The sequence below is a fragment of the Oncorhynchus tshawytscha genome, linkage group LG13 (assembly GCF_018296145.1).
Source record: "Oncorhynchus tshawytscha isolate Ot180627B linkage group LG13, Otsh_v2.0, whole genome shotgun sequence".
NCBI classification, from domain to species: Eukaryota; Metazoa; Chordata; class Actinopteri; order Salmoniformes; family Salmonidae; genus Oncorhynchus; species Oncorhynchus tshawytscha.
In genome coordinates, this window is record NC_056441.1 from 94,360,388 (window position 1) to 94,379,201 (window position 18,814).

General features: G+C 43.3%; 1 protein-coding gene across 1 annotated transcript in view; it reads right to left on the reverse strand.

Moving 5' to 3' along the window:
* The window catches only part of cntn5 (contactin 5), a 471,145-nt gene extending 453,077 nt beyond the window's left edge, over positions 1-18,068 (reverse strand). The window contains exon 1 of the mRNA XM_042296548.1: positions 17,951-18,068. Coding sequence (XP_042152482.1) covers positions 17,951-18,005 — 55 coding nt within the window. The 5' untranslated portion in view covers positions 18,006-18,068. The remainder of the gene's footprint in view (positions 1-17,950) is intronic.
* Between the last annotated feature and the right edge of the window lie 746 nt (positions 18,069-18,814).

Here is an 18,814-nt window from a genome sequence, read left to right on the forward strand (position 1 = left end):
CCCCATCACCTCTATGACATCAGACCACATCACCTCTATGATAACATCAGACCACATCATCTCTATGATAACATCAGACCACATCACCTCTATGATATGAGACAACATCACCTCTATCACATCAGACCACATGACATCTATGACATCAGACCACATCACCTCTATGATAATATCAGACCACATCACCTCTATGATATCGGACCACATCACCTCTATGATATCAGGCCACATCACCTCTATGATATCGGACCACACCACCTCTATGATATCAGACCACATCACCTCTATGATAACATCAGACCACATCATCTCTATGATAACATCAGACCACATCATTTCTATGATAACATCAGACCACATCATCTCTATGATATCAGACCACATCACCTCTATGATATCAGACCACATTACCTCTATGACATCAGACCACATCACCTATATGATATCAGACCACATCACCTATATGATATCAGACCACATCACCTCTATGATATCAGACCACATCACCTCTATGATATCAGACCACATCACCTATATGATATCAGACCACATCACCTCTATGATATCAGACCACATCACCTCTATGATATCAGACCACATCACCTATATGATATCAGACCACATCACCTATATGATATCAGACCACATCACCTCTATGATATCAGACCACATCATCTCTATGATATCAGACCACATCACCTCTATGACATCAGACCACATCACCTATATGATAACATCAGCAGTTAGTTCAGACTGGACACAGGAGAAGACAGAGAACAAAGGTATTTCATTATAGTGTAGAACATATGAAGGTGTAACATTTCAACCAAAAACCAACCACCAATCAAACAATACCACATTCACAGTGCAACCTGACCACCAAGGCCCAATGTCCACAGGGTGTCAGAGCATCTAGATGCTTGTGTGGGGGATGGGACCAACCTAAATGAGACATAATTCCTGAGAGTAATTTAGAGTTCACCCTGTATAGATACCAGTGAACACAGATTGCATACATACACATAGACAGCACCAAACATAGTCCAGTATTATTATATCACACATTCAATAGTTAGGCCTCTGGATACTGTAACAGAGAGAAACGTGTTGGACCCTCAGAGGGGGAGGGCTCTCAGAGGGGGAGGGCTGACTAGTTCTTTGGCATTGTGATGTCCTTGTGTTCATGGACCATTTGCCATGCAGCTCCAGGTGACAGAGAACACATCAAGTAGGGCCGTGACTACAGTTTATGTAACGGATGAGGACTTTCTGTAGTTTATGTAACGGGTGAGGACTCTGTAGTTTATGTAATGGATGAGGACTCTCTGTAGTTTATGTAACAGATGAGGACTCTCTGTAGTTTTTGTAACGGACGAGGACTCTCTGTAGTTCATGTAACGGACGAGGACTCTGTAGTTTATGTAATGGACGAGGACTCTCTGTAGTTTATGTAATGGATGAGGACTCTGTAGTTTATGTAACGGACGAGGACTCTCTGTAGTTTATGTAATGGATGAGGACTCTCTGTAGTTTATGTAACGGACGAGGACTCTCTGTAGTTTATGTAATGGATGAGGACTCTGTAGTTTATGTAAGGATCGGTAATGGTCTGGGGGTGTTTCAGCAAGGCTGGAATCGGGCAGATTTGTCTTTGTGAAGGACGATTGAATCAAGCCACATATAAGGTTGTCCTGGAAGAAAACTTGCTTCCTTCTGCTCTGACAACGTTCCCAAACTCTGAGGATTGGTTTCTCCAGCAGGACAATGCTCCATGGCACACAGCCAGGTCAGTCAAGGTGTGGATGGAGGAACACCAGATCAAGACCCTGTCATGGCCAGCCCAATCTCTCCAGACCTGAACCCCATTGAAAACCTCTGGAATGTGATCAAGAGGAAGATGGATGGTGACAAGCCATCAAACAAAGCCAAGCTGCTTGAATTTCTGTGCCAGGAGAGGCATAAAGTCCCCCAACATCAATTTATTTATGTTTTTATTTTACTAGGCAAGACAGTTAAGAACAAATTCTTATTTTCAATGACTGTGTGGGAACAGTGGGTTAACTGCCTTGTTCAGGGGCAGAACAACAGCGTTTTACCTTGTCAGCTCGGGGATTCAATCTAGCAACCTTTCGGTTACTAGTCCAACACTCTGACCACTAGGCTACCTGCTGCCCCAATGTAAAAGACTGGTGGAGAGCATGCCAACACATATGAAAGCTGTGATTGAACTCTTCCTAAATTAAAACATTAGAATTGTGTTGTTTAAACATGAATATGAACTTATTCTCTTTTCATTATTCAAGGACTGACAACACTGCATCTTTATTGTTCTTTTGACCAGTTGTCATTTTCTGTAAATAAACGCTCTTAATGACAATATTTTAGTTTGGAATTTGGGAGAAATGTTGTCAGTAGTTTATACAATTAAACAAAAATGTTCATTTTACCCAAACACATACATATAAATAGTAAAACCAGAGAAACTGATCATTTTGCAGTGGCCCATTATTTTTTTTCCAGAGCTATAGATCTCACTGCATAATTCTAACAAGATTACTAAATGGCAAGTTAACTCCAATAACTGAAAAATGACAGAAAAGGGTAGAAACCTCATCAGTTGGTCACCCATGCAGGTGTAACAGCTACAACAGGGTCTGAAATAGGAAGCTACAGCTACAACAGGGTCTGAAATAGGAAGCTACAGCTACAACAGGGTCTGAAATAGGAAGCTACAGCTACAACAGGGTCTGAAATAGGAACCTACAGCTACAACAGGGTCTGAAATAGGAAGCTACAGCTACAACAGGGTCTGAAATAGGAAGCTACAGCTACAACAGGGTCTGAAATAGCCTCTAGTGTAAATGGTTGGCGGATCAGAAACACAGAGACAATGAATGAACCATGGCTCGCCTGCCTGCCTACCTGCCTGCCTACCTGCCTGTCTAACTGCCTGTCTACCTGCCTGTCTACCTGCCTGTCTACCTGCCTGTCTAACTGCCTGTCTAACTGCCTGTCTAACTGTCTGTCTAACTGCCTGTCTACCTGCATGTCTAACTACCTGTCTAACTGCCTGACTCCCTGCCTGGCTACCTGCCTGTCTAACTGCCTGTCTACCTGCCTGTCTACCTGCCTGACTACCTGCCTGTCTAACTGCCTGACTACCTGCCTGTCTACCTGCCTGTCTACCTGCCTGACTACCTGCCTGTCTACCTGCCTGTCTACCTGCCTGTCTACCTGCCAGACTACCTGCCTGTCTAACTGCCTGTCTACCTGCCTGACTACCTGCCTGTCTACCTACCTGTCTACCTGCCTGACTACCTGCCTGTCTACCTGCCTGTCTACCTGCCTGACTACCTGCCTGTCTAACCGCCTGTCTACCTGCCTGACTACCTGCCTGTCTACCTGCCTGTCTACCTGCCTGTCTAACTGCCTGTCTACCTGCCTGTCTACCTGCCTGTCTAACTGCCTGTCTACCTGCCTGTCTAACTGCCTGTCTACCTGCCTGTCTAACTGCCTGACTACCTGCCTGTCTAACTGCCTGTCTACCTGCCTGTCTAACTGCCTGTCTACCTGCCTGTCTAACTGCCTGTCTAACTGCCTGTCTAACTGCCTGTCTACCTGCCTGTCTAACTGCCTGTCTACCTGCCTGTCTAACTGCCTGTCTAACTGCCTGACTTCCTGCCTGTCTAACTGCCTAGCTGCCTGCTGGCTGGCTGTGGATTTCAGTGTGAAACATTAATTAGGATAACTTAAGCAGGTGAGACGTGGGCTCAAGTAGATGGACATGATTAGCCATAGTTTGGTAAGATTAATGAACACCTTCCCTGGGAGATTATATTGACAGAAGCTGGTTATCCTTGAGACCATTTATTCACTGGCATATCATTACAGATAGAACTATCTATATATCATATGAAATAACACCCCTATTCCCCTCCTCGCACGCCCCTCGATTCAGAGCAGAGCTGACGTCCTACTAAACCAGGACTTTTCCCTGATCCTTAGTGCACTGTGGGGAATTTCGCTCGCACCAAATGAGTTTCACTTCAACCTTTTGCAAATGCAACAATAATATTAGAAGGAATTGCATATTCGTCATTCCGTTTTGGCACACTGAAAGGACAAGGAAAGTGCACACTGTGCAGGGCAGAGAAGCTCTGTCTGCAATCACAAATAGCATCCTATTCCGTACTTATTGCACTACTGATGGCCAGAGCCCAGGGATAAAGGGTGACATTTGGGACTGCCTCTGTGTCCTTGTCTATAAACTGAGGTTGCTGTAGCAGTACACATGTAGGACTCTACCCACGCTACATCTCTGAAACTCTCTGTCCTTCTATACATATTACCATGTATTTCCAATCCAATAGATGAACACGTCATATTCCAGATCGCTGCGACCTTTTTGCCTGTCTATGACCATTCTCTTGCCTATCCCTTTGGATTAACAAACATGGTAAGACTCCAACCATCTGCCTCCTGTGTCTGCATTTGGGTCTCACCTTGTGCCTTGATAATTACAGTCATACATTCAGTCTTTCATTGTGCACATCTTTGTAGACATCTTTCAATACACAACCGTTGAACCAAAATATAAGTGTGCTTTGAAATATAATGACTACATTTGTTTAATCCCCAAAACACAACATATTAACATCTTCTCAGGCAAATCTTCTCAATTTACAGTACCAGCCAAAAGTTTGGACACAGATACTCATTCCTGTTTTTTGGTGTTTTTTTTGTACTATTTTCTACATTGTACATCAAAACTATAAAATAACACATATGGAACCATGTAGTAACCAAAAAAGTGTTAAACAAATGATTGTGAAGTGGAAACATCTATGAGCAACAACAGCTCAGCCTCTGAAGTGGTAGGCCCCACAAGCTCACAGAACGGGACCGGCAAGTGCTGAAGAGCGTATCGCATAAACCTCGTCTGTCCTCAGTTGTAACACTGACTACCGAGTTCCAAACTGCCTCTGGAAGCAACATCAGCACAAGAACTGTTCGTCTGGAGCTTCATGAAATGGTTTCCATGGCCGAACAGATCGCACACAAGCCTAAGATCACCACGTGCAATGACAAGCGTTGGCTAGAGTGGTGTAAAGCTCACGGCCATAGGACTCTGGAGAAGTGGAAACGCGTTCTCTGGAGTGATGAATCACGCTTCACCATCTGGCAGTCCAACAGACAAATCTGGGTTTGGCGGATGCCAGGAGAATGCTACCTGCCCCAATGCATAGTGCCAACTGTAAAGTTTGGTGGAGGATAAATAATGATCTGGGACTGTTTTTCATGGTTTGGGCTAGGCCCCTTAGTTCCAGTGAAAGGACATTTTAACACTACAGCACACAATGACATTCTAGACTATTCTGTGCTTCCAACTTTGTGACAACAGTTTGGGGGCATGACAATGCCTCCGTGCACAAAGCGAGATCCATACAGAAATGGTTTGTCGAGATCGGTGTGGAAGAACTTGACTGGCCTGCCCAGAGCCCTGACCTGAATTGGAACGCCGACTGCGAGACAGGCCTAATCGAGTGCCTGACCTCACAAATTCTCTTGTGGCTGAATGGAAGCAAGGCCCTCAGCAATGTTCCAACATCTAGTGGAAATTCTTCCCAGAAGAGTGGAGGCTGTTATAACAACAAAGTGGGGGACCAACTCCATATTAATGCCCATGATTTTGGAATGAGATGTACAGTGAGCAGGTATCCACATACTGTTGGTCATGTAGTGTATGTTACTATCAAATGAACTAGTTTTACCCCATTGGTTGGGGGTTTCCCTTTAGTTTCCACAGGGGAGCATTGAGAAAACAAACACCAATTCAGGGTATAAATTACCCCTAAATGTGTCTGGGATCCAACTAATTCTATCACTACTTCCAGACATGCATTAGATTCCTTTGAAATGGTGCTTTAGGCTTTTTCCAACGCTCATACATTCTGTCCTCTCTGATCTGTTCTCGTACTGTGGGTAATTGCAGTGGGAGCTGAGGAGCCACGGAGAGAGTAAGACAGAAAGGAAGAGAGAGAGGAACGAGAGAGGAAAAGAGAGGGAAAGAGCAAAGGATTAAACCTCCACAGTACTATCTGCTGCCAAGTCAGGAAATTCCATATGAAACAAAGACATTTTACAGTTTTTCCTTCTGAAAGCTTTTGATCAACGAATCCAACATTGTCTGCAACGTTGAGTCAGAACAGAACATGATATGTTGATAATAAACATATTTTTCTTCTAGTCACACAGAAATAGGACCCATACTGTATGTGGTAACATCTTATGTGGTCACACGTTTAAAACTGAACCGTTGGGCCATAACACCCAATGTTCCTACGATGTCAACGCAACATGAAGTAATGGAAGCAGTAGGATCCTATAGAATGCTGACCTGTCTCCTCTATCTCTCTCTGCCATTCTGTGTTCTGCTGGTTTACCAACTTTCCAGAAGCCCTCACTGAGTGTCTAGTACAGTTAATTTGTTTTTGCTGAGTATTTCTCTCCATTGATTTTTGATCTGAGCTATCCATTCCTGGTGCCTTTGTTGATCTCAGCTGACAGAACCAGCACAGCTTGTTTATTTTAAACTATTATACAGCCAGGTGTCTGTCTGTCTCTCTCACTCTCTGTCTGTTTGTTTTCCAAAGGGAACCCTATTCTCTTTATAGTGTCTCAGACTATTTTCAATGACGGCCTAGGAACAGTGGGTTAACTGCCTTGTTCAGGGGCAGAACGACAGTTTTGTACCTTGTCAGCTCAGGGATTTGAACTCGCAACCTTTCGGTTACTAGTCCAACACTCTAACCACTAGGCTACCCTGCCACCCCTAATTTTTTTAATTTTTATTTATTTTTATTTATTTCACTTTTATTTTACCAGGTAGGCCAGTTGAGAACAAGTTCTCATTTACAACTGCAACCTGGCCAAGATAAAGCATAGCAGTGTGAACAGACAACACAGAGTTACACATGGAGTAAACAATTAACAATAACACAGTAGGAAAAAAGGGTCTATATACATTATGTGCAAAAGGCATGAGGAGGTAGGCGAATAATTACAATTTAGCAGATTAACACTGGAGTGATAAATGATCAGATGGTCATGTGCAGGTAGAGATACTGGTGTGCAAAAGAGCAGAAAAGTAAATCAATAAAAACAGTATCGGGAAGAGGTAGGTAAAATTGGGTGGGCTATTTACCGATGGACTATGTACAGCTGCAGCGATCGGTTAGCTGCTCAGATAGCAGATGTTTAAAGTTGGTGAGGGAGATAAAAGTCTCCAACTTATCGATTTTTGCATTCGTTCCAGTCACAGGCAGCAGAGAACTGGAAGGAAAGGCGGCCAAATGAGGTGTTGGCTTTAGGGATGATCAGTGAGATACACCTGCTGGAGCGCGTGCTACGGGTGGGTGTTGCCATCTGGCGGCTGAGGTTGGAGTAGCCAGGAGGAAGGCATGGCCAGCCGTTGAGAAATGCTTGTTGAAGTTTTCTATTATCATGGATTTATCGGTGGTGACTCTGTTACCTAGCCTCAGTGCAGTGGGCAGCTGGGAGGAGGTGCTCTTGTTCTCCATGGACTTTACAGTGTCCCAGAACTTTTTGGAGTTGGAGCTACAGGATTATTCTCTATATAGTGTCCCAGATGGAACTCTATTCTCTATATAGTGTCCCAGATGGAACCCTATTCTCTATATAGTGTCCCAGATGGAACCCTATTCTCTATATAGTGTCCCAGATGGAACCCTATTCTCTATATAGTGCTCTTCTTTTCACCTGGACCCATAAGCATGACTTTTCACCAAGCCTTATGGGTCTGGCCAAAAGTAGTGCATTATATAGGAAATAGGATTGCAATTTCGGACCTAGTAGGAAATAATTTTGAGCTAGCTCGCAAGAGCAGGAAAAGAATCCTGCAGCAACAGGAAAGATGAATAGATATAGAGATTATAATGAATGGACATTTTTGTTGAAACATTTTTCCTTAAATACAATACACATTTTAAAAGTCCTGCGTTGAAGGACAGTTCTCCTCAACAGGGTGGTCAAATGAAGATCCCACAACTGTAGCATGTCTAGTCATAGAGAGAACCATTACATTCATGTTCCTTCATGACATCATACATGTTCAGGATCCTAATTTGGAGTATTGTCGGAGAAAAACTATCCTGCAGAAACTAAATCTGGACATTTACTCCTTTCACGCTTACCTGCCAATGTCATTTTGCTAGCTGACTATTTACTACATGAAAAGAGCAATACTGTTAAAATAACAGTATGTTAGTCAGTATGTTAGTTAATATAACAGTATGGTAGTTAATATAACAGTATATTAGTTAATATAACAGTATGGTAGTTAATATAACAGTGTGTTAGTTAATATGTTAGTTAATATAACAGTATGTAAGTAAATATGTTAGTTAATATAACAGTATGTAAGTAAATATGTTAGTTAATATAACAGTATGCTAGTTAATATAACAGTATGTTAGTTAATATAACAGTATGCTAGTTAATATAACAGTATGTTAGTTAATATAACAGTATATTAGTTAATATAACAGTATGTAAGTAAATATGTTAGTTAATATAACAGTATATTAGTTAATATAACAGTATGTAAGTAAATATGTTAGTTAATATAACAGTATGTTAGTTAATATAACAGTATATTAGTTAATATAACAGTATGTAAGTAAATATGTTAGTTAATATAACAGTCTGTTAGATAATATAACAGTATGTTAGTTAATATAAAGGTATGTAAGTAAATATGTTAGTTAATATAACAGTATGTTAGTTAATATAACAGTATGTTAGTTAATATAACATTATGTAAGTAAATATGTTAGTTAATATAACAGTATGTTAGTTAATATAACAGTATGTTAGTTAATATAACAGTATGTTAGTTAATATAACAGTATGTTAGTTAATATAACAGTATGTTTCACTTTATATTCATGAAGAAAAAAATAGGTTTGACATAGAAACACTGGATTTTATGCGTTTTTTAAAAATAATGTTGATTCATTATGAAATTCTGAAACATATTAATACCATTCCACCCATGAGGCCACTATGTACTTTGACTGAAGAAAAGGAATAGCTGATTCTGAAATACCACGAGACAGAGCCATTCTTTTAAAGGCAGAGAATCCCAGTGGAAAGAGGGGAACCGGCCAGGCAGAGACAGCAAGGGCGGTTCGTTGCTCCAGTGCCTTTCCGTTCACCTTCACACTCCTGGGCCAGACTACACTCAATCATATGACCCACTGAAGAGATGAGTCTTCAGTAAAGACTTAAAGGTTGAGACCGAGTTTGCGTCTCTCACATGGGTAGAGAACCATGCTGGTGATACCTGCTACTGGTGATACCTGCTACTGTAGAGAACAATGCTGGTGATACCTGCTACTGTAGATAATAATAATAATATATAATAATATATAATAATAATAATTATATTACTCTGCCAGGTAGGCATACGCTACTTTGTAGTTAGCATTTAATTGAGTAGGTTTGGGAAAGCCTTTCCATCTACCAGAAGACTGTTGTCATGACATTAGCCTCATTTCTAACAGCTACACAAAGTGGTAGATGCACGTCGAATTCTGTTTTAATACCTGGTTTCTGTGAGGGCCCTAATTTGACCCAGAATGAGGCTCTCCACTACCTATTGTGCCTGCAGTGATGATTCACCGTCTTCATCTAATGTTTTCACAATTTACCTGCAGAAATTGCCAAAAAGCTTAGGCTTACCAGTCGCTTATGCAAATTACGGAGCCAAATTAACTGCTCTCTCACCGATGCGATTCTGGAGCTGCTACCACTGGCATAGTGCAGGATTTATAAAAAATAAAAAAAATAAAACAACATTTATAAAGAAACATTATCCCACAGCAAATACTTGAATTGTTTAAACAAATGTTGCAGAGCAGTGATTACAATATTTTTTCTGAATATTGACAAAAATATTGATATTAAGGGTGGTCGCTATCAGTTGACAACTAAACAGTTGTCCCTAAAAATAAAAGTTCAATAGAAACATTTGTCAAATTTGGAAAATGATTCATTTGAAAATCCCCTTGGCTTTCCCCTTATAAATTGACCTTAAATGTCAGTTTTACGCAAACATAATGCAACAAGATCCATTTGATCAAATGTAAAAATAAAGTTTTCCTGCTGGACAAGGATGATCCCTACATTCAAGAGTCACCCCTGTTTGTTTCTTTAGTGTTTAACAGTATAGTCATATGATTAATTGATCGATTGATTGATTAATTTATTCATTAATTTAATTGGATATAGTAATTTAAAAATGGATAATAATAATGAAGTATTTAACTTTTTATGGCTGCAGGGGCAGTATTGATTAGCTTGGATTGGGGCAGTATTGTGTAGCTTGGATTGGGGCAGTATTGATTAGTTTGGATTGGGGCAGTATTGATTAGCTTGGATTGCTTTCGCTGTAAAGCATAATTTCAAAATCTGACACGACAGGTGAATTAACAAAAGGCTAAACTGTGTTTTCCTATATTCCACTTGTGATTTCATGAATATAAATACTTGTAGTAATATTTATTGAATGTAGCGCTATGCTATTCAGCGGTTGTTGATGACACTTATCCCATTAGTGGGATTGCAGCCATAACAGGTTAACCCTATTACAGGGGCTGAGTCACTGGCTTACTAGGGCTCTTTCATACCGTCCCTAAGAGGGGTGCGTCACTTGAGTGGGCTGAGTCACTGATGTGATCTTCCTGTCTGGGTTGGCGCCCCCCTTGGGTTGTGCCGAGGCGGAGATCTTTGTGGGCTATACTCTGCCTTGTCTCAGGATGGTAAGTTGGTTGTTGAAGATATCCCTCTAGTGGTGTGGGGGCTGTGCTTTGGCAAAGTCGATGGGGTTATATCCTTCCTGTTTGGCCCTGTCCGGGGTTGTCATCGGATGGGGCCAGTGTCTCCTGACCCCTCCTGTCTCAGCCTCCAGTATTTATGCTGCAGTAGTTTATGTGTCGGGGGGCTAGGGTCAGTTTGTTATATCTGGAGTACTTCTCCTGTCCTATCCGGTGTCCTGTGTGAATTTAAGTATGCTCTCTCTAATTCTCTCTTTCTCTCTTTCTTTCTCACTCTCGGAGGACCTGAGCCCTAGGACCATGCCTCAGGACTACCTGGCATGATGACTCCTTGCTGTCCCCAGTCCACCTGGCCGTGCTGCTGCTCCAGTTTCAACTGTTCTGCCTGTGATTATTATTACTTGAACATGCTGGTCATTTATGAACATTTGAACATCTTGGCCATGTTCTGTTATAATCTCCACCCGGCACAGCCAGAAAAGGACTGGCCACCCCACATAGCCTGGTTCCTCTCTAGGTTTCTTCCTAGGTTTTGGCCTTTCTAGGGAGTTTTTCCTAGCCACTGTGCTTCTACATCTGCATTGCTTGCTGTTTGGGGTTTTAGGCTGGGTTTCTGTACAGCACTTTGAGATATCAGCTGATATACGAAGGGCTTTATAAATAAATTTGATTTGATTTGATACAGTAGCAGGTATCACCAGCATGGTTCTCTAGAGTAGCAGGTATCACTAGCCTGGTTCTCTACAGTAGCAGGTATCACCAGCATGGTTCTCTACAGTAGCAGGAACCACCAGATTGGTTCTCTACAGTAGCTGGTATCACCAGCATGGTTCTCTAGAGTAGCAGGTATCACTAGCCTGGTTCTCTACAGTAGCAGGTATCACCAGCATGGTTCTCTACAGTAGCAGGGGTATCACCAGTAGTAGCAGGTATCAGGTACCACCAGCATGGTTCTCTACAGTAGCAGGTATCAAAGGACTAAGGTATTTATACTGCCTGGTATCTGCATGGCTATTGTGTAGCAGGGTCGGACTCAGCAGCAGAGCAGCTAGCACCACTTCAGCATTAGCAGCAGCAGCAACACATTGTTATACAACAGAAATGACAAAGAAATTAGGCTATTGTAAGATTATTTACCTCCCAGACAGAGATGTATTTTTCCTCCTGAACAGTCAGAGAAAGAAACTTCTGGTTAGCTACTTCAGTTAGTAGGCCTGAAGGCAGCTCTGCAGAGTGTCTCTAGCTACTTCAGTTAGCAGGCCTGAGGGCAGCTCTGCAGAGTGTCTCTAGCTACTTCAGTTAGCAGGCCTGAGGGCAGCTCTGCAGAGTGTCTCTAGCTACTTCAGTTAGTAGGCCTGGAGGCAGCTCTGCAGAGTGTCTCTAGCTACTTCAGTTAGCAGGCCTGAAGGCAGCTCTGCAGAGTGTCTCTAGCTACTTCAGTTAGCCTGAAGGCAGCTCTGCAGAGTGTCTCTAGCTACTTCAGTTAGCAGGCCTGGAGGCAGCTCTGCAGAGTGTCTCTAGTTACTTCAGTTAGCCTGAAGGCAGCTCTGCAGAGTGTCTCTAGCTACATCAGTTAGCAGGCCTGAAGGTAGCTCTGCAGAGGGTCTCTAGCTACTTCAGTTAGCAGGCCTGAAGGCAGCTCTGCAGAGTGTCTCTAGCTACTTCAGTTAGCCTGAAGGCAGCTCTGCAGAGTGTCTCTAGCTACTTCCGTTAGCAGGCCTGAAGGCAGCTCTGCAGAGTGTCTCTAGTTACTTCAGTTAGCCTGAAGGCAGCTCTGCAGAGGGTCTCTAGCTACTTCAGTTAGCCTGAAGGCAGCTCTGCAGAGTGTCTCTAGCTACTTCAGTTAGCAGGCCTGAAGGCAGATCTGCAGAGTGTCTCTAGATACTTCAGTTAGCAGGCCTGAAGGCAGCTCTGCAGAGTGTCTCTAGCTACTTCAGTTAGCAGGCCTGAAGGCAGCTCTACAGAGTGTCTCTAGCTACTTCAGTTAGCCTGAAGGCAGCTCTGCAGAGTGTCTCTAGCTACTTCAGTTAGCAGGTCTGAAGGCAGCTCTGCAGTGTCTCTATCTACTTCAGTTAGTAGGCCTGAAGGCAGCTCTGTAGAGTGTCTCTAGCTACTTCAGTTAGCAGGCCTGAAGGCAGCTCTGTAGAGTGTCTCTAGCTACTTCAGTTAGTAGGACTGAAGGCAGCTCTGTAGAGTGTCTCTAGCTACTTCAGTTAGTAGGACTGAAGGCAGCTCTGTAGAGTGTCTCTAGCTACTTCAGTTAGCAGGCCTGAAGGCAGCTCTGCAGAGTGTCTCTAGCTACTTCAGTTAGCAGGCCTGAAGCAGGCACAGACACAGAGGCACCTATAGACCTGGCAGGCACAGACACAGAGGCACCTGTTATACACCCTAGACCTGGCAGGCACAGACACAGAGGCACCTGTTATGCACCTGTAGACCTGAAAGGCACACACACAGAGGCACCTATAGACCTGGCAGGTACAGACACAGAGGCACCTGTAGACATGGCAGGCACAGACACAGAGGCACCTGTTATGCACCTATACACCTGGCAGGCACAGACACAGAGGCACCTGTTATACACCCTAGACCTGGCAGGCACAGACACAGAGGCACCTGTTATGCACCTGTAGACCTGAAAGGCACAGACACAGAGGCACCTGTAGACATGGCAGGCACATACACAGAGGCACCTGTTATGCACCTGTAGACCTGAAAATCACAGACACAGAGGCACCTATAGACCTGGCAGGCACAGACACAGAGGCACCTGTTATGCACCTGTAGACCTGAAAAGCACAGACACAGAGGCACCTATAGACCTGGCAGGCACAGACACAGAGGCACCTGTTATGCACCTGTAGACCTGAAAGGAACAGACACAGAGGCACCTATAGACCTGGCAGGCACAGACACAGAGGCACCTGTTATGCACCTAGAGACCTGGCAGACACAGACACAGAGGCACCTGTTATGCACATGCAGACCTGAAAGGCACAGACACAGAGGCACCTATAGACCTGGCAGGCACAGACACAGAGGCACCTGTACTGCACCTATAGACCTGGCAGGCACAGACACAGATGCACCTGTTATGCAGCTAGAGACCTGGCAGGCACAGACACAGAGGCACCTGTTAGGCACCCGTAGACCTGAAAGGCACAGACACAGAGGCACCTGTTATGCACCTGTAGACCTGAAAGGCACAGACACAGAGGCACCTGTAATGCACATGTAGACCTGAAAGGCACAGACACAGAGGCACCTATAGACCTGGCAGGCACAGATACAGAGGCACCTGTTATGCACCTACACACATGTCAGGCACAGACACAGAGGCACCTGTTATGCACCTAGAGACCTAGCAGACACAGACACAGAGGCACCTGTTATGGACCTGTAGACCTGAAAGGTACAGACACAGAGGCACCTGTAATGCACCTGTAGACCTGAAAGGCACAGACACAGAGGCACCTATAGACCTGGCAGGCACAGATACAGAGGCACCTGTTATGCACCTACAGACATGTCAGGCACAGACACAGAGGCACCTGTTATGTACCTATAGACATGGCAGGCACAGACACAGAGGCACCTGTTATGCACCTATAGACCTGGCAGGCACAGACACAGAGGCACCTATAGACCTGCAGGCACAGATACAGAGGCACCTGTTATGCACCTATAGACACGGCAGGCATAGACACAGGGGCACCTGTTATGCACCTGTAGACCTGGCAGGCACAGACACAGAGGCACCTGTTATGCACCTGTACACATGGCAGGAACAGACACAGAGGCACCTGTTATGCACCTATAGACCTGGCAGGTACAGACACAGAGGCACCTATAGACCTGGCAGGCACAGACACAGAGGCACCTGTTATGCACCTATAGACCTGGCAGGCACAAACACAGACAACCAACTCTACACTCTAAGCTGATTACTTCTGACAAACTCAACTCCCACAAACAAAATGGCAGACAATAATACAGTTGAAGTTGGAAGTTTACATACACTTAGGTTGGAGTCATTGAAAACTTGTTTTTCAACCACTCCACAAATGTATTTCTTGTTAAAAAACTATAGTTTTGGCAAGTCGGTTAGGACATCTACTTTATGCATGACACAAGTCATTGTTCAAACAATTGTTTACAGACAGATTATTTTACTGCATCACAATTCCAGTGGGTCAGAAGTTTACATACACTAAGTTGCCTGTGCCTTTAGCAGCTTGGAAAATTCCAGAAAAGGATTTCATGGCTTTAGAAGCTTCTGATAGGCTAATTGACATCATTTGAGTCAATTGGATGTGTACCTGTGGATGTATTTCAAGGCCTACCTTCAAACTCAGTGCCTCTTGCTTGACATCATGGGAAAATCTAAAGAAATCAGCCAAGACTTCAGAATTTTTTTGTAGACCTCCACAAGTCTGGTTCATCCTTGGGAGCAATTTACAAATGCCTGAAGGCACCATGTTCATCTGTACAAACAATGGTACGCAAGTATAAACACCATGGGACCACGCAGCTGTCATACCGCTCAAGAAGGAGACGCGTTCTGTCTCCTAGAAATGAACATACTTTGATGCGAAAAGTGCAAATCAATCCCAGAACAACAGCAAAGGACATTGTGAAGATGCTGGTGGAAACAGGTACAAAAGTATCTATATCCACAGTAAAACAAGTCCTATATCGGCATAACCTGAAACGCCGCTCAGCAAGGAAGAAGCCACTGCTCCAAAAACCTCCATAGAAAAGCCAGACTACGGTTTCAAACTGCACATGGGCGCAAATATCGTACTTTTTGTAGAAATGTCCCCTGGTCTGGTGAAACAGAAATAGAACTGTTTGGCCGTAATGACCATCGTTATCTTTGGAGGAAAAAGGGGGAGGCTTGCAAGCCGAAGAACACCATCCCAACCGTGAAGCACGGGGGTGGCAGCATCATGTTGTAGGGGTGCTTTGCTGCAGGAGGGACTGGTGCATTTCACAAAATAGATGGCAACATGAGGTAGGAAAATTATGTGGATATATTGAAGCAACATCTCAAGACATCAGTCAGGAAGTTAAAGCTTGGTCGAAAATGGGTCTTCCAAATGGACAATGACCCCAAGCATACTTCCAAAGTTGTGGCAAAATTGCTTCTTATTAACGGGATCGATATGACAACAGCCAGTGAAAGTGCAGGTCACCAAATTCAAACAGAAATCTCATAATTAAAATTCCTCATAGATATAAGCATCTTATACCATTTTAAAGGTAATCTTGTTGTTATTCCCACCACAGTGTCCGATTTCAAAAAGGCTTTACAGCGAAAGCCACAGTCACAGAAAAACACAGCCATTTTTCCAGCCAAAGAGAGGAGTCACAAAAAGCAGAAATAGAGATAAAATTAATTAGTAACCTTTGATGATCTTCATCAGATGACACTCATAGGACTTCATGTTACACAATACATGTATGTCTTGTTTGACAAAGTGCATATTTATATCCAAAAATCAAATTTTACATTGGCTTGTTATATTCAGTAGTTCTAAAACATGCAGTGATTTTGCAGAGAGCCACATCAATTCACAGAAATACTCATAATAAACATTGATAAAAGATACAACTATTACACATGGAACTTTAAATAAACTTCTCCTTAATGCAACCGCTTTGTCAGATTTTTTTTAAACTTTACGGAATGCAATAATCTACAGCGCTCAGAGACCAAAACAGCCAAACAGATATCCCCCATGTTGTGGAGTCAACATTAGTCAGAAATAGCATTATAAATATTCACTTACCTTTGATGATCTTCATCAGAATCCCAGGAATCCCAGTTCCACAATAAATGCTTGATTTGTTTGATAAAGTTCATCATTTATGTCCAAATACCTCCTTTTGTTAGCGCATTCAGCCCTGTAATCCAAATTCATGACGCACAAGCAGACGAAAAGTAAAAAAGTTCCGTTACAGTCCGTAGAAACATGCAAACGATGGATAGAATCAATCTTTAGGGTGTTTTTAACATAAATCTTCAATAATGTTCCAACCAGAGAATTCCTTTGTCTGTAGAAATGCAATGTAAGCTACCTCTCACATGAACGAGCATGGTCAGCTCATGGCTCCTGGCAGACCTCTGACTCATTCCCCTCTCATTCGGCTCCCCTGCACAGTAGAAGCATCAAACAAGGTTCTAAAGACTGTTGACATCTAGTGGAAGCCTTAGGAAGTGCAAGAAGGCCAATAACCCACTGTATCTTCAATAGGGGTTTAGTTGAAAAATGACAAACCTCAGATTTCCCACTTCCTGTTTTGATTTCTTCTCAGGTTTATACCTGCCAGCTTCTGGGACTGAGTAGCAGGCAGTTTACTCTGGGCACCTCTGGGCACCTTATTCATCCAAGCTACTCAATACTGCCCCCGGCCATAATAAGTTTTTAAGGACAACAAAGTCAAGGTATTGGAGTGGCCATCACAAAGCCCTGACCTCAATCTGATAGAACAATTGTGGGCAGAACTGAAAAAGCCTGTGCGAGGAAGGAGGCCTTTAAACCTGACTCAGTTACACCAGCTCTGTCAGGAGGAATGGGCCAAAATTCACCCAATTTATTGTGGGAAGCTTGTGGAAGGCTACCCGAAACATTTGAACCAAGTTAAACTATTTAAAGGCAATGCTACCAAATACTAATTGAGTGTATGTAAACTTCTGACCCACTGGGAATGTGATGAAAGAAATAAAAGCTGAAAGAAATCATTCTCTCTACTATTATTCTGACATTTCACATTCTTAAAATAAAGTGGTGATCCTAACTAATTTTTACTAGGATTAATTGTCCGGAATTGTAAAAAACTGAGTTTAAAAGTATTTGGCTAAGGTGTATGTAAACTTCCGACTTCAACTGGATATATTTTTAAACATGTAGAAAACGTGAAAATGTTATATTATATTATTATTGATATGACTGGCTGTTGGAATCAGTGTGCACCATCGCACTCAGACAAACAGAGCATCTACTGTGACAGCGGCACATCGCCGTAAAAGAGCAAGAAAACCTTCAGCTTATCTCAGAGCATTGCATTGTGGGTATCTCCTACTACAGTACCTGAAAGGCCACTGATGACGGACAGCAGGAGAAGTGGTTTCCATGGCGACCCCATACTTGTTCAGGCGGGTCCCCCCCTTCAGCAGCGTTGTTAGAAGGTCTGTTTCTTCATTAAAGCTGTGCCTAGGAAACAACAAGAACAACATTCAACTGTTTGTTAGTAGGTTTAAAGCTGTGCCTAGGAAACAACAAGAACACCATTCAACTGTTTGTTAGTAGGTTTAAAGCTGTCTATTAAACAACAAGAACAACATGCAACTGCTTGTTGCCAGTTAAAGCTGTTTCAACGGACAAGTTGACATTGGATGAATTTACCAACCCCCCCTTTATATTCTGAATGTAAAAGTGTTACATTAGGGCATGCTTGTGAATTTGAGGGTTTGTCTGTCTGTCTGTCTGTCTGTCTGTCTGTCTGTCTGTCTTTCGGTCTGTCTGTTGGCTTTCGGTCTATCTGTCTGTCTGTCTGGCTTTCGGTCTGTCTGTCTGTCTGTCTGTCTGGCTTTCGGTCTATCTGTCTGTCTGTCTGGCTTTCGGTCTGTCTGTTGGCTTTCGGTCTATCTGTCTGTCTGTCTGTCTGGCTTTCGGTCTATCTGTCTGTCTGTCTGGCTTTCGGTCTATCTGTCTGTCCGTCTTTCATGTCTGCTCTGCTCTGAGCGAAGAGGGCTGGGGACAATGAGAGCTGTGCATGTCAAGACAGAGCCTCTCCTATCCTCCTCAGCCTTCCCTTTCCTCAGCCTCCCCTCCTCATCCTTCCCTCTCCTCAGCCTCACCTCCCCTTCTCAGCCTTCCCTTTCCTCAGCCTCACCTCCTCAATACTCCCCTCATCCTCTCCTCATCCTACTCTCCTCAGCCTCTCCTCTTTAT